The sequence below is a fragment of the Hyperolius riggenbachi genome, chromosome 7 (assembly GCF_040937935.1).
Source record: "Hyperolius riggenbachi isolate aHypRig1 chromosome 7, aHypRig1.pri, whole genome shotgun sequence".
Taxonomy (NCBI): Eukaryota; Metazoa; Chordata; class Amphibia; order Anura; family Hyperoliidae; genus Hyperolius; species Hyperolius riggenbachi.
The window spans coordinates 214,271,938-214,287,328 of NC_090652.1; the positions used below are offsets into that span (position 1 = coordinate 214,271,938).

A 15,391-nucleotide genomic window follows, 5' to 3' on the forward strand; every position below is an offset into this window, starting at 1 on the left:
GTGACGAGCGGAGCGTTAATGAGAACAAAGTCACCGCCTCCCAATGTTCCAGCATGACATCTCTAGACAGCAGCACCGCACAACCCAACTTCCTCTCTTGGTTAAAGCAGTGTCTCGTCATGTAACACATACACACACACACACATACGGACGCGTTACATGATGCCGCTATTACCAAGGTGAGGATGCTGGGGGCGCTGATTTGGAGAGATGTCACACAGAATCATTGTGAGATGGTGAGTTTCTTCTCTTTAACACTTTGCTAGTCGCTCTGCAGAAGGAGCCAGTGATCCGCCTTTCACCCAGGGGCAGCCTGTAGGCACAAGTCTACAGTGCCTACTGGTAAATCTGGCCCTGTAAACACATATTGTAATCTATAGCAAAGAATTTCTAGTATTCATGAGAATACTATAAGAAGGCAGCGCAGTAGTGGTTCCCTACCTGAACGTCCACATCACAAATAAAACATAAGCAATGACTGGATTTTCATTGGCAAATTATTTTCAAGCCAGCTCACACTAAAAATCTACTCAGCAGAACTGAAAAGGCTTGGTGTTTCTTTAACAGTTTCACAGCATCAGAAAGTTGTTTTTCTTACCAAAGCATCATTTTTAGCTGCATTTTTACCTAAGCTCCACCCATCAAAGAAAAAAAGCCCATGCTGTGCAGAGCATGATGGGATTTCCTATGTTGTTATTCACGTTGCCTAGCAACTGAGAGAGATGCTCAGGACACAGGATAGTTGGAACTGTGTCTCATACTCCATGTCACCTCCTTTCAACCAAAAAGATGGCTGCCATCATGAAATCAAACATTAGCCTGTTATTTTAAAACAGTGTGGGTAAGAGATTATATATTACCTATCTATTTTAATTAACATAACTAATGTAACTTATGACAGTATGTTTGTTTAGGCTGGAGTTCCTCTTTAAGCATAATGAAGTGTGCATTATTTGCTTATCAATATATCTAATGTGCAGTTGTAATATGCAGGGTGTAGGTGCAGCTGCTGTGCGCTCCTAACGAGCTCCATGCCCTGCATAGGCCTACCCAAAGCAAGCCATTGCTCACACTAAACCCTGCACCACCCACAGAAGCCAGGCTGCCTCTCATTGTCACCCACGCTTAAGGCTGCGCCGCCCACAATGCAAACCTCACCACAAGGTGACGCATTAAACTCCACCCCCCACCTTCCACAACTCAAACATCAGGTGGCACAGGGAGGCGCATCGGTGGTTACTTACCTGCTCACCCCTGCAAACATTAATGCCATGGGGGGTGAGAGGTATGTGGCAGGTGGTTATCAGGCAGCAACAAGGTGAAGGGAGGGGGGCACTCAAACACTGACTGGGAACCTTGGGATGAGGGAAGGGGATGCTAGGGGATTAGAGGAGAGTAAAAAGATGTGAGGAACGTATTTCTCTAAAGAATCACATGCACAGATGCACCTGTACAAGCACACCACAACTGAAGGCTTTGGGCAGTAGTGACGTTTGTATTGTAGGTGCAGGTGCATCGGTGCATATGCTTATGTGGTGTGTACGCAAGGTGGGTTGGAGAATGCGATTCTATGGTGTGCGCGTCGGTGCATCCTTGCATATGATTCTTTGGTGTGCGAGGGCAGGTGCGTCCATGCATGTGATTCTGTGGTGTGCGTGCATAGGTGCGTACGTGCATGTGATTCTGTGGTGTGCGAGGGCAGGTGCGTCCATGCATGTGATTCTGTGGTGTGCGAGGGCAGGTGCGTCCTTGCATATGATTCTGTGATGTGCGAGGGCAGGTGCGTCCATGCATGTGATTCTGTGGTGTGCGAGGGCAGGTGCGTCCATGCATGTGATTCTGTGGTGTGCGTGCATAGGTGCGTACGTGCATGTGATTCTGTGGTGTGCGAGGGCAGGTGCGTCCTTGCATATGATTCTGTGATGTGCGAGGGCAGGTGCGTCCATGCATGTGATTCTGTGGTGTGCATGCATAGGTGTGTACGTGCATGCAATAATTTAGAGAATCAGAGGTTTACTGGTGACATGTAAAATAAATTAGTTATTGTAGGTATCCCTTATTTTATGTCCAGCCAAGAGTCATCACTAAAACAGTTAGTAGCCTGGAGGAAAAAAAGCAAAACTGACTAAAATTAATAAATTACACTGTATTATATCTCATCGTACTAGATCGTACAGAATATGTCATTGACTGGCAAAAATTCATAGCTTTGCTTCCTTTAACAGTTGTCTTGACTTTGGGTGTATTTACAAAGGTCTGCCGCTAGAGGTCTCCAGCTCCTCAGAGTCTGATATTTCAAAACCTGCATCTTGTCCTTGTGCTACAGATGATGGTGGAAACTTTCCCATGACACTAATATAAATAACAGAGGAGGAAATAGCCAGTTAACTTTATCGGCTTCAGAAATACAGGGATGAGGATGCTATCTCATCATAACAAATGATTGTCAATTTAAGTGCACCTACAATACAGTGAGCAGACGTCCCGCTTTAGCCGGGACGTGTCCCAGATTCGGGGTCCCCTGTCACAGGCTGTGCTATGTCCTGGGAAATGTCCCGCTTTTAGCCGCGGGACATCCCGGCCTCGGGACTCTGGCCACCATTCGATTGCATTTAACTGGCCGCGGCATCTAATAGGCGCCGTGCCAGTTCATAGCCCGCAGCCCCGCTCTAGCCTGCATAGTCTTCCGGCAGGCAGAGCAGGGCTACGGGAATATGGCGTCTGAAGCCCTGTACTGGAGACTATTTGTGTCTCCAGTACAGGGCTTCGGGCGTCATCTTCCCGTAGCCCTGCTATTCCATTCAGTGCGGGAGATATGCAGGAGCAAGATCGTCCGGGGAGCTGCACACCAGAGGCCGGCCGGGTGAGGGGACTTCTGTCAGGTGAGTAGACTATTTTTTTTGCAGGTGAAATGCTGCCAACATTGCGTTTATTTTCTGCTGAAATGTTGCCCACTATTGTACTATTATTTCCTGCTGAAATGTTGCCCACATTGCGTTTATTTTTTGCTGAAATGTTGCACACATTGCGTTCATTTTCTGCTGAAATGTTGCCCACGTTGCGTTTATTTCCTGCTGAAATGTTGCCCACCTTGCGTTTATTTCCTGCTGAAATGCTGCCCACACATGATGTCATTGGGTGGGGAGAGTGAGGAGGACAATGCTCTTGGCCAGTGATCGGCCGCCTTAATCTGCCCGACGGATCGATGGTTGAAGGCATTGGGGCCCACTGTACAGCTGCTAGATTCTCAGCAGAGGAGCAGTGTGCGGCCATCTCACCCAAGTCTCATCTAGAGTGTGGCTTCAGATGCAGTATGCAACATCCATCTGAGGGAGTTAGTGACAAGGCTATACATACTGTAAAAGTGCTGCGGAATATGTTGTTGTAATAAAAATACTAAATAATAATGATGTGAATCAACAGCTAGCACATGCACATGATTTACAATCAAATTCTGTACTTTGGTTTTCTCAAGAACTTACTTCAATCTGTGCTTCGTGGCTCTGCTGAATCACGGCCTGTTCTTCTAAGGCTCTTTTTCGTAACTTCTCTTTTTCTATCTCAAACACATCCATCAGTGACTGCCCTGTGGGAAATCAAATAGAAGTTGTTTACTTTTAAGACATACTGTTTGTAAAGTACAAATGGAAACAATACATCCCATGGAGACTTAAGAGAAGGTAAAAATGAACCACAGTGCACACCAAAGCTGAATATTTCCAATACAATAAAATTATTTATCCCACACCTTCATCCTCAGTGTAGAAGGAACTAGCAACTTTAGTCAATAATAGTTTTACTAACATGAGGATATCCAATCAAAGTATTCTATTGTCAAACAGGACTATATGCAAAAACTAAAGCTTGTGTTAAAACTGAGACATAAAACAGTGCAAAGACTCAAAGTCACAATAGCAAAGTCAAAGTCCAAGCCTAAGCCTAAACTCTGTCACGGGCCCCGAGGAAATCTCACGCAATTTCGCCTGAGAGCTGGTGTGGGCTACAGAGCTGGTGGCTGGGCTGTGGAGGAGGTAACCCAGCCTCCAGAAAATACACCACTGCGATATTCATTAACAGGGGCAGGGCTTATAGTCTTATATGGCGTCAGGGGCGTAACTAGAAATCACTGGGCCCCCCTGCAAAACTTTGGATGGGGCCCCCACTGAATAGGGACTGTCTACAAATCTGTCTGCAAAACTTTGTATGATTCATTATCAGTGGCTGAGCAGATGCAGTCATTAGAACAATTGTGCAGAGAGCAGAAAGTTTTATCTCTCATTGCCCTTAGTTGTCAGTCTCTCGGGACGGGGCCCTCTGTGGCTTCTGGGCCCCCCTGCGGCTGCATTCCTCGCAGGGTCTATTATTACACCCCTGTATGGCGTAGCAGGTAAGCAAAGAGAATTTTGGTTAATTTAATTCATTATAACAGAGAGTTTAAATTACACTGGATTTCTGTTTTAGACAGGGAACACACTAGCTGCGATTGTGTGCATTTTGCTCGATTCCACAGGTTATTAAAGTCAATAGCCTCGCTCAGGAAATTTTCGTCGTGACCGGTTGTTTGCATTTGCGATTTTCCATGTGTTTTTAAATCGCACAGCTTTCTGCTTTTTCCCGTATGACGTGTGCGTTTGCAATCACAGTATATGCCGCCGCAAACAAAAACCACAGAACTATCGGGGCAAAACATTCACGAAAAATGTGATCACATAAGCTGACGGAGACCCAGGAATCACAGGGGAAAACGGCCCTGCAAGTGTGTTCCCTCCCTTTATGAAAATGATTTTCTGTATCAGTGTTTCTGAACATTATTTTAGCATGTGCCCATTCATGAATGACACTGTTAGCCAAGTATCTCTAACTGTGGAGGAAGTCAACTTGAGTACCCCCTGACACATTTATTAGCTGCACTCCATAATTGTGTATAAATGCTTTTCAAACATTCCTTCATGCTTTTAACTTGCCACAAATACTTATTCAGGTTTGTCTACATATGATCTAGTGTTTTTCGTTTCCACTTTATCAAAATTTAGTATAATGGAATGACAATTACAAGGACAAATGCGCCTGTCTGGATTTATTCTTTTTTCACTCGTAGGCCAACATTCTTCAAGCTCCCTTTCCATGTGCAGCAGCCCCCTGCAATTTTATGTCCAGCCCCCTAGTCTATGCATAACATCCATGTAAGGCGGCCCCTCTCTTTGACGGCAGCTCTCCTCTTCCATTTGTTGCTCCCCATTTGCAGCCTCCTTTTCTTTATGCCCCACTTTTTTGCCCGCCATATGTGCAGCAGATGGGGCTATATTGTGGGGTATCTCGCCACCTTATCAGCACCATGTCACTATTCAGTGCTCTACCCAGGGGTTGTGAGTGGTGGTGATGTTCTTCCAGATGATGGGGCAGAATCTGACTCTCAGATGCGGGAGATTCCAAAGCACAGCAGTGCCGTTATCAGGCTTTATATTTTGGTTACAGGTGGAATGTACTGTAACGTCGTCCATAATGCTATTCCGTCATTTACAATCCATGCCCCTGCTGAAATCAAAGGTACAGCTAGAATTCATTATCCCAGTTACATTTATTAACCTCCTTAGCGGTAACCCCGAGTCAATCTCAGGTTGGAAATCTGTAGAGTGGTAACCCAGAGCTGGATCCATAGGAGGTGAGTAATGTGCAGGCCTGCCGCAGATCTATCTAGCAGTAGGATTTTTAGGGTCTAAAAGCTTGTGAAAATAATTGCACCGCTTTCAGACATTAAAATCTGGAAATAATCATACCTCTAGGGAGGTTAATTACAGTAAGGCTGTATTAGTGTGCCTAGGTAATTACACAGCTGGATCTTACGTTGCTTTGACAATTCAATCATCTTTTGCTCTTCATTTGACTCCTTCCATTTGGCTTCTTTCTTGAGCCACACTTCATTCACTTCCTCTGAGAGACTCTCCTGCATAAAACATCATCAGATACACACATAACAGGATACACATATGACAGACATGTGCTAGGCTTGTTACTTTTTAAACTAAGTATGCAATCAGTGCAGTGTTCAGAGAGCTGGCCTGAGTACTTGCTGCAGGCCAGTTACAAATTAATGGAAAAAAAGGGAAACGAATGACAGCTCCAAATTGCATCTTTAACCTTTTCGGGACCGGCCACCTACCCCCCCTTAAGGACCAGGCATTTTGCGCGGGAAGGGGGTGCACGCGTTTGGGGGGGTCAGGCGGCCGGATCCAGTCTGTGGCTGCCTGGAATTGTGTTCCCCCATGGTGGCCTGGGCCACCCCCTTCTGCCAGCAGCCTTCACTTACCTTCCAGGCTCCAGCGATGAGCCGCACGGAACCCTCTTCTCCAGCCAGCCTCTCCGTTCTGTCTGACGATCAGTTCCGGGTCGCGGCTTGATGACGTCATCAAGCCGGGACCCGGCGCTGACGTCAGACGGAGCAGAGATGCCGGCCAGAGCGGAGGGGGGTGCCGATCGTCGCTGGAACGGCAGGGAGGTGAATGGATCCTCTTCTTTCCCCCCCCCCCCTGCCGCCGCAGCTGTCAAACTGATCACTACGATCCGACGGCGATCGTAGTGATCATGTGATCAGCAGCCATACGCGATGGCTGCTGATCACTGGGGGGAGATGTCGGCTGTCATATGACAGCTTAATCTCCCCCTCCGGGTGCGCACGATCGCGTCGAGAGCGGAAACTGCGGGCCGGCGTAGATCCTACGCCGCATCAGGCTAGAACAGCCACAAGTGCGGCGTAGGATCTCATAGAGGCGGTCCCGAAAATGTTAAACACTAGTGGTTCCCTTGTTATTTTTATTCTGAAAAGCTATTTTAAGTAGAATCAGGCAAATCAGGCGTATGCGGGTTCTGGACAAATTGGGCTCCACCCATTGACTTTAATTGAAAATATCAGCAAGCCGGTGCCAAAAGGGAAATTTAGGCAACAGGCAACACCTGATAATTATAAATTTTTGCACCTTTTCTCTGATTACAAAGGGGTAGTTTGAGCACCAGGCAGCACCCAGTAATTATCGTTTAGGCACCACCAGGAGAGGATCATAGGGTTAGGCACCACCGGGTCTTAGGTTTAGGCAACACCGAGGGGTGGGTGTCTTAGAGTGTCTTAGGGTTAGGGCTAGGTAGTGGAGAGTTTTGTGTGAAAGTAGGGTTAGGTTTAGCTATAAAGTAATAAACACCGCTAATTAAACAATATGTTTATTATCATCCTTTTCCTGCCTCGTCTGGCATCAAGCCACCAGAATATAATGCAGTATAATACAGATAAAAACGAAGGCTCACAGTTCAATGAAAAGGCAAAATGAATTTTTATTGTATCAAAAAGGCACTCATGGCAGCCGCATGCTAAGTTCTGCCAATAATTAAAATCACAGGACCAACAGATAAAGTGGTAAGATGCATGAACCAGCTAACATGCTGCGCAACATAAATAAGCTAAGCCGGTATCACACTCACGGACATACACAATCACTGTCCATACAGCGATGCAAAGCAAAATTGTTAAATATGACACAGGAGTCTAGCTGAGCAATCATTTCCCAGATGGCTAGGACTGATGCACACCCATAAATGCAGTATTACCACTCAATTGGCTCATGGTAAGATCTCACCATGTCCAACGTAAATAGTTCCGTGGATACCCACTCCTCAGTGTCTGCAAGGCAGGGCAGCACTCCAGCACAAGAAGGCACTGTATCAGCTGAGAGCCTGTGTAATTTGCTCAGACGCCAGCCTAAGAGAGCCGACGTGCAGCTTGGTGTAACACTCAAGTCGAGGCCCCACCCAACAATGCGTTTTTTGTCCTCATTTGACAAATCGTCAGGGTGTGATTGGCTCCTGCTACGCCTCTTGCTCTTATTAGGTTTAGCTATAGTAAAATATCAGTAACAGCTACTGATAATTTACTAACGAAAATTGACACTAAATAGTAGATATCAATAGTAGAGTATCAGTAAATTTCCACAGAAAGCTTCTTAAGAGTGGTACACGTAATGTAATATTAACTTCAGATCCTTGAGCGAGAGATCCAGTCGATATTCAGATCTGACATTGATCGGATATAGAAGAAAGCTAGTATACACATGTATGCGATGGTATTAAAATTTTGTTCATACTTTTGATCATTCTGATCATCATCGATCGAAAGGACAAAAACACAGAATGCTATTTTGATCTATTTAGATATTTTCCACCATGTCTGATCTGCTTCCAACCAGGAAAGATCGATTTTGAGCTTAGGATAGGTTGCTGGCAATCAGTAGACTGGATTTTTTTTTTTTTTTTGGCTCGATCGGAAATATAATCTGGAGTAAAAATTACATAGATTGTACCAAGCCTAAATGTCGATAAATTTGAACTCAGTACCTGATATCTAGTGTGTCATGGATAAACTATAAATCTTGGTGTTGGAACAATTCTAAGGGCTTGTTTCCATATAGTGCGCTTTCGGCCATGCTTATGGAAACTCGATCGCAGGGACAGCAGACAGTGCATAGATTGCACTGACTTCCGTCTACATTCCTGCGCGACGATTCACAGCTGAATCGCCACACATGGTTGCCTGCATTTTGGGGTGCTTCAGCCTGCGATTTCATTCATTATTAATGAATGGGATCGCAAGCCATGCCCCCACTGGGAGTGATGCGCAGCGCAGAGCCAAGGGGCTGTATGGAAAAGAGCCCTGAGGATTTTAATGTCTTAGGAAATCATGCAGACACACTTCATTTAACTACACAGTAGATTTTTCACCTTATAAGACGCACTTTTTCGTCCTCAAAAGTGGGGGAAAAAATTTCATGCTGTTTTTGGATTGATTGCAAAATAAATTTGCATACGTGTATGCATATACGCGTTTATGCAATCGCAACATAAAAATGCATAGAAAAGTGGCTTTTTAAGTTAAACAGAAGATGAAAAATGTTCTTCTAGGAGAAAACTTAGGAAAAAAAGTGAATTGAACAAGGGCCACGGATTGCTGCTTTAACCTCTGGCTGTATATGTAGATGGATAGCAACAGTCTCTCTGTTCCCGGGTGAAATGTTTTACATGTATAAATGGATTTTGTTGGACTCTTTAGTTTGTTATTTAAAGAGCAAAAACGTCCGTTCATGAATTTACCTGGTAAGTCTTGAAGGAACTTCTCAACAGATCCATCTCCTTCTGTAACTCATCTACATTAAACAAAATATTTCACGTCAAAATATATACCGGTAATCACCCAGACTCTTATCATAATACAAAATGCAATGCATATTCTATCTGCACAACTAGACAGGTTATAAAATAAAACATATATAGTTTTTTTTCCTCAAAAAAATATAAATGTCAATAAAAACAATTTTCATTTTTGGAGGTTGGTTTGCATTTCTACCAGGAAAGGTTTTATAATGAGAAGAGATTGTGGCTTTATAGTTAAGAGAGCTCACTACACACCTTACTCATCATTCATGATGATTTGAGGTTATATTTCCCTGAACAAAGTTAATTACAAATGTCACTGACAAACTCTCTTCCATGCAACCCATTCTACCCATGCAACCCTTTTGAGAGGGTGAGGAGGAAGATAAGCAAAGCCTTTAACTAGGAAAAAAAATCAGTTTTCCAGTTTTGGTGATTGATAACTAGGATCTGTTGTTCTTTATGAAGAGGTCTTATTTTTTACAATACTACAGCAAAATAATTCATTCTGGGAGTTAAGGCTACCATATGCTATAAAACATTTATAATAGATAATTGTTTATTTTATAAAAACTTCAAATCAAAGATTTTTTTTCAAGCAAGTATATTATAAAGCCGGGGGAGTGTTAAAGGACCCAAACTCTTGCACAGGACAGGAAAACCAATTTGCTGCTTAAGAAATTAGTCCCGTTGTCTGTTTATAACCTGCACTCTTTTTTATTTTTTTTTTATTTTTTTTTAGTGGCTTTAAAGTACCCCTGACCTGGTCTTGATATACTTTTAAATAGTTTTTTATTACTGGTGCTGTGTGACTTTTACACAGCACCATCCTCCTCCATCCAGTGCCCCCCCTGTGGCCCATTCTAACAGCAATTATGATCAGGGAGGAAGTGACAGTTCTTCCTTCTCGCTGTGTGTACATAACTCTGCCCTCTCCACCTGCCGCTTTAGCTCCATGTGTGTTTCACTGCACACAGCATGCAGGGGAGCTGCGCTGTGTGTGGGCTCAAGTTAATTGAGGTCGGAAGAATATCCAACCTCAATTATCACAAGTCTGCACACAGCGACAGGTGGAGGAGGCGGAGTTATGTACGCACAGCGGGGAGGAAGAACTGTCACTTCCTCCCCGATAATATCCGACGTTATGCCTCAGTCAAAGACTTTGACTGAGCAGAACGGGGGTTAGAGGGGGCACAAGAGGGGGAAGGCTGGTGCTGTGTGCTAGTCACAGCACCAGCAATAAATCAATATTAAAAGTTTAATGGGAGGAGGGAAGAGGGTAAGGGGTACTTTAACAAGGAACTTATCCAATGACAGTTGCTTTTCCCTACCTTTGAGGATTTAATGGTGTTGTGACTTTGCACAGTCTCTACACTCAGATGAAGTACAATGAAGTGCAATCCTGCAGCTCCAAAGGGAGAAGAACTATCGGCTCAGTTGTGATAGTGTGACGCATGTATACTTTTCTGCTTGTTGTACAAAGCACTCTTAAACCAAATTACTCTCAATCCAAGGTTTTACTGCTACTAGGGCAGCACGGTGGCATAGTGGTTAGCGCTTTCCCCTTGCAGCGCTGGGTTCCTGGCTGGTTCGAATCCCAGCTAGGTCAACATCTGCAAGGAGTTTGTGTTATGTTCACCCTGTGCCCCGGTGTCTGTGTGGGATTCCTCCGGGCACTCCGGTTTCTTCTCACATCCCCAAAAACATATAGATAACTTAATTGGTTTCCCCCTAAATTGGCCCTAGACTATGATACGTGCACTACACGATACACACATACACATATAACTATGGTAGGGACTAGCTTGTGAGCCCCTCAGAGGGACAGTTAGTGGCAAGACAATCTACTTTGTACAGTGCTGCGTCGGCGCTATATAAATAAATACTGATGTTCTATTTCTTAGCTGTACTACACATGCAATTCATTATCTCATACGTTTATTTTAACTTCAGATTCCCTTTAACCACTTCAGCCCGTGGGTTGTTTTGTTTATGGACGAGAGGAATATTCACATTTCAGCGCTTCTCACTTTCATTCCCCAATAAGTTTAGCACTACTTATCAAAACAAAATGATCTATACCTTGTTTTTTTCAACACCAATTAGATTTTCTTTGGGTGGTACATTATGCTAAGTATTATTTTATTCTAAATGCATTTTAATGGGAATAATAAGAAAAAAATGGAAAAAAAATCATTATTTCTCAGTTTTCGGCCATTATAGTTTTAAAATAAAATATAAAACTGTGGATAAAAGCCACATATTTTATTTGCCCATTTGTCCCGGTTATTGCAACATTTAAATTATATTCCTAGTACAATGTATGGTGACAATATTTTATTTGGAGATAAAGGTGCATTTTTTTTCAGTTTTACATCTCTCACTAATTTTAAGCACATCATTTAATAGGGAATACATTTTTTAAATATGAATGCAAAGAGGATGTACAGTATTACTAATGTCTGTAAGTGTAATTTTACTCTTTGGCCACAATATGTCCTTGCGCATTATTTACTATTGCTTGCAAAAAATACGCAAATAGGAAGTAATGTGTGGTTGTGTTACTTCGGATGTGACGCAGGCATCTTATTGATGCCGGCGATCAAGGGTACCTAGAGGGAAGATGAATGGGAACAATCTAAAGATCTGAGATTTGAGATTGATCACGGTTTTTGAACAAATACAGCGATCATTTTCGATGGACAAGTATGGATTGGCTCAGGGGACTTTTATCCCCTGCCACCAATCCCCCTGTCACTGGGACCATCTCGATTGTGGGCTTCCGTCCGCAAAATCGTACATTTCACGTCCCTGCGGCTGCAGCAGCACCAGCCGCGGACGTGAGACTCACATCCATGTGGCTGAAATAGTTAATGGAGATGACTAGATCGGTTAGGTTTTCTCACAGGAGATGTTTTGACACTCTTACCAGTAAAATACTTTTTCAGCTGTCAGCAAGCAACAACAACAAAAAAAAACTACTCAAAAAACAGACTGTCCCAAGTTTAGTCAAGTTCACTATTACTTTTCTTAACCACTTTCTCACCTGCTAGGTAATAAAAGTGTATTGTATGAATACATGAGAAAACATATCCGGTGAGAAACACAAGAGAAAGGTTAACTGAATCAGGGCCATAAATCACTGAAATCCAGTATTATGAAATGTTTGTTAGCTATAAAAAGTCTACTTTTTCAACACGGTTTGTTTATCTACTCCTGTATGACCAGTGGCGTAGCAATAGGGGGTGCAGAGGTAGCGACTGCAATGGTGCCCTTGGGCTAGATAGGCCCCGAGGGGCCCACTCCTCAAACACAGTATTAGCTCTTTATTGGTCCTGTGCTGATAATATTTACTTCTATAGTTGATTAGAATAGTAGTTATCATTAACACACCGTTTCCCATCCCCTTCTTGCACGTCTGACATGGTGGTTGTCTTTGATTGGTTTTAGTGTGTTATATCAATTGTTATCTATAGCATGCTTGGGGTGCCCTAATGCTAAAATTGCACTGGGGCCCACGGCTTCTTAGCTACGCCACTGTGTATGGCATTTGTTATAAAATCTCGGTGCAACTGGTTGGTGTGTATAGTCATCTTCAGTGGAGAAAGATGAAGGGATCAGTAAAGTCTTCTTGTTAGTTATAGCCGCCCACTATTACACTGCATGTACAAAAAAAGAAGACACGTGCTAATATTTTGTTGGGACACCTTTAGCCATAGCTACAATCTTGAATAGCGGTAAGATGTAGCAGCTCAGCATCAGCTATAAAGTTTAGATGCCGGAACTCGGTTATTGTATAGAAACTGCCTGATAGCATGTATAGACTATATGCTAACTGAGCACCGATGCATAAATGATACAGGTTAGTAAAGGTTTGTCAATGGATAACTGATTTATGCAAACAAATCAATTAAAATGTGTCTAAAGTCGTAAAGGTGACTGTAGATTATAAGTGATTGCAGATTCATTGTGCTCAACTGATCTGACATTTTAAATGCATTCCCCCATTCTATTCACATGGCCATACAAATAACCAGCCTCTGTGCCAATGCAGTGGCCAGGCATCACCTGGAATGTGAGTTGGGGTAGGATTTGGGTCCAACCTCAGGGATGTCAAATGCCTCAAGAGAATAGCAGAGAGTGCTGCTGATGTGGAGAAATGCAATCAGTTTCATTTACAGCAATCCACTACATAACTGTGTCCAGCTAAGCAGAGCAATCAGAACACTGGAGGTCACTTACTTAAATTAACTTAATCTTGGCATAAAATTATGTTGGTGCAAAAGCCTTTCTGATCCTTTTTTATTAGTAATGGCAACCTTTGGCAGGCTGTGTCATCCATTCCTCCCTCCCCCTCCTTTTGTCCATTATAAGTCCCGTTAGTAGGCCCTGGCGCTACTGGCGGCTCTATTGCCAGCGACCATGGGGAGACTACTGTGCATGCGCGAGGGCAATCTCTTCCAGTTCGAGGGCCTACTAATGGGACTTATAAGAGAGGAAATGGATTGGGGGGGGGAAGGGGGGTGTTAGACAGAAGACACAGCCTGCCAAAGGATGTCGTTACAGACAAAAGTATGTACTCCATTTAACATCTATTTTTGGTCTCAGATGTAGAGATGGCCCGAATGGTTCGCCGGTGAACTTCCGGGGGTTCGCGATCGCAGAGAACCGCAAACTTTGCCGGAAGTTCGGTTCGCCCCCATAATGCACCATTAGGGTCAACTTTGACCCTCTACATCACAGTCAGCAGGCACATTGTAGCCAATCAGGCTACACTCCCTCCTGGAGCCACCCCCCCCCCCCCCCTTATACAAGGCAGGCATCGCCGGCCATTTTACTCAAGTGAATAGAGAAGGGACAGCTGCTGCTGCAGACTCTCATAAGGAAAGATTAGTTAGGCTCTTGTAGGCTTCTTAGCTTGCTCCTTGCTGATTCTTATTGCTAAACTAGCACCCCACAACAGCGCTTTTGAGAGCTAATCTTGTTTTTGTGTTCTATTTTTTTTTTTATGTGTGTCCCTCTGACACTTGTGTTGCATAGACAGCCTTGATAATTCATACTGTGTGTGTGCTACTGCCAGGCCCAGGACATTAAGTGACTACCTGATTGTGTGTGTGACAGGTGCGCATTGTAATACCCATTACTGCATATACCTGCCTACCTGTTGTTCACAGTGCACCCACCTACCTACGTGAGTTGAGCGCTCACTGTGCCTGTCCGCTACCTCCCTGTGTGTGACTGTGTTCAGTGCACCCACCTACCTACGTGAGTGCACGCAGTGTGATATACCACTCCCTGCATACCTGTTAACTGCACCTGTGTGACTGCACATTGTATTAGTCAAGTCAGTGCATACCTTTCACTTCATCACCCCCCCCCCCCCCCCCAATATGGACAAAACAAAAGGCAGAGGCTGGCCACCTGGCAGGTCTGTTCGAGGTCGCGTTGTCATGATTTCGTGCGGCCCTCGACCAAAGTACAGTGTTCAGAAGAAGGCACGTGCCATCAACCCCCAATATTGTCAGGACGTAGTTGACTATTTACCACAGAACACCTCATCTTTCTCAGCTTCCGCATGGAAGCGTGACATATCTTCCTCCTCCTGCTCTGATTCTGGCACCCCACTTAACAATCAGTCGGCCGCCACCACCAAAGTGCCATCACCCCAGGGCTCAGTGGTGTGGAAATTGTTTTGTGTGTCTGCCTCAGATGAGAGCAATGCCATCTGTACTCTCTGCAACCAAAAATTGAGCCGTGGAAAGACCAAGACCCGCGTAGGGACAACTACCTTATGAAGGCACATGATTACAAAGCACAAACTGCAATGGGATGACCACCTGAGGAAAATCAGTACACAAAATCAAAGCCACACACCGCAGTGGAAGATACCAGGCCACAATTTTTTCTCAAAAAAGGCGATACCTAAATTGTACCGTGATGTTGATAGGCAAGTGGTGACATCTCTGGCACACAGCGTTGGGTCAAGGGTCCATCTGACCACGGATGCCTGGTCTGCACAGCACGCTCAGGCCTGCCTGAAGACTAAGTCAGTCCCCACACACAGCATCTCCTACCTCCGCCGTGTGACTGACTGCCCCAAGACTAAGTCGCTCCCCACACAGCATCTCTGCCCGCAGGTCGCTTGACTGCCTTCTCCGCCACCACCAACAGGGTCCACCAGGACTCCAGGCGGCACACC

At 44.4% G+C, this 15,391-nt stretch overlaps 2 protein-coding genes across 4 annotated transcripts in view; one reads left to right on the forward strand and one right to left on the reverse strand.

Annotated features, from left to right (window-relative positions):
• Positions 1-15,391, forward strand: part of LOC137524819 (caspase-8-like) — a 162,896-nt gene that overhangs the window by 144,786 nt on the left and 2,719 nt on the right. The window lies entirely within an intron of this gene.
• The window catches only part of FLACC1 (flagellum associated containing coiled-coil domains 1), an 84,480-nt gene that overhangs the window by 8,441 nt on the left and 60,648 nt on the right, over positions 1-15,391 (reverse strand). For all 3 annotated transcript variants that reach the window (XM_068245165.1, XM_068245164.1, XM_068245166.1), the window contains 3 exons: positions 9,133-9,185; positions 5,845-5,944; positions 3,483-3,586 (listed from right to left, as the gene is read on the reverse strand). In XM_068245165.1, coding sequence (XP_068101266.1) covers positions 3,483-3,586; positions 5,845-5,944; positions 9,133-9,185 — 257 coding nt within the window. The remainder of the gene's footprint in view (positions 1-3,482; positions 3,587-5,844; positions 5,945-9,132; positions 9,186-15,391) is intronic.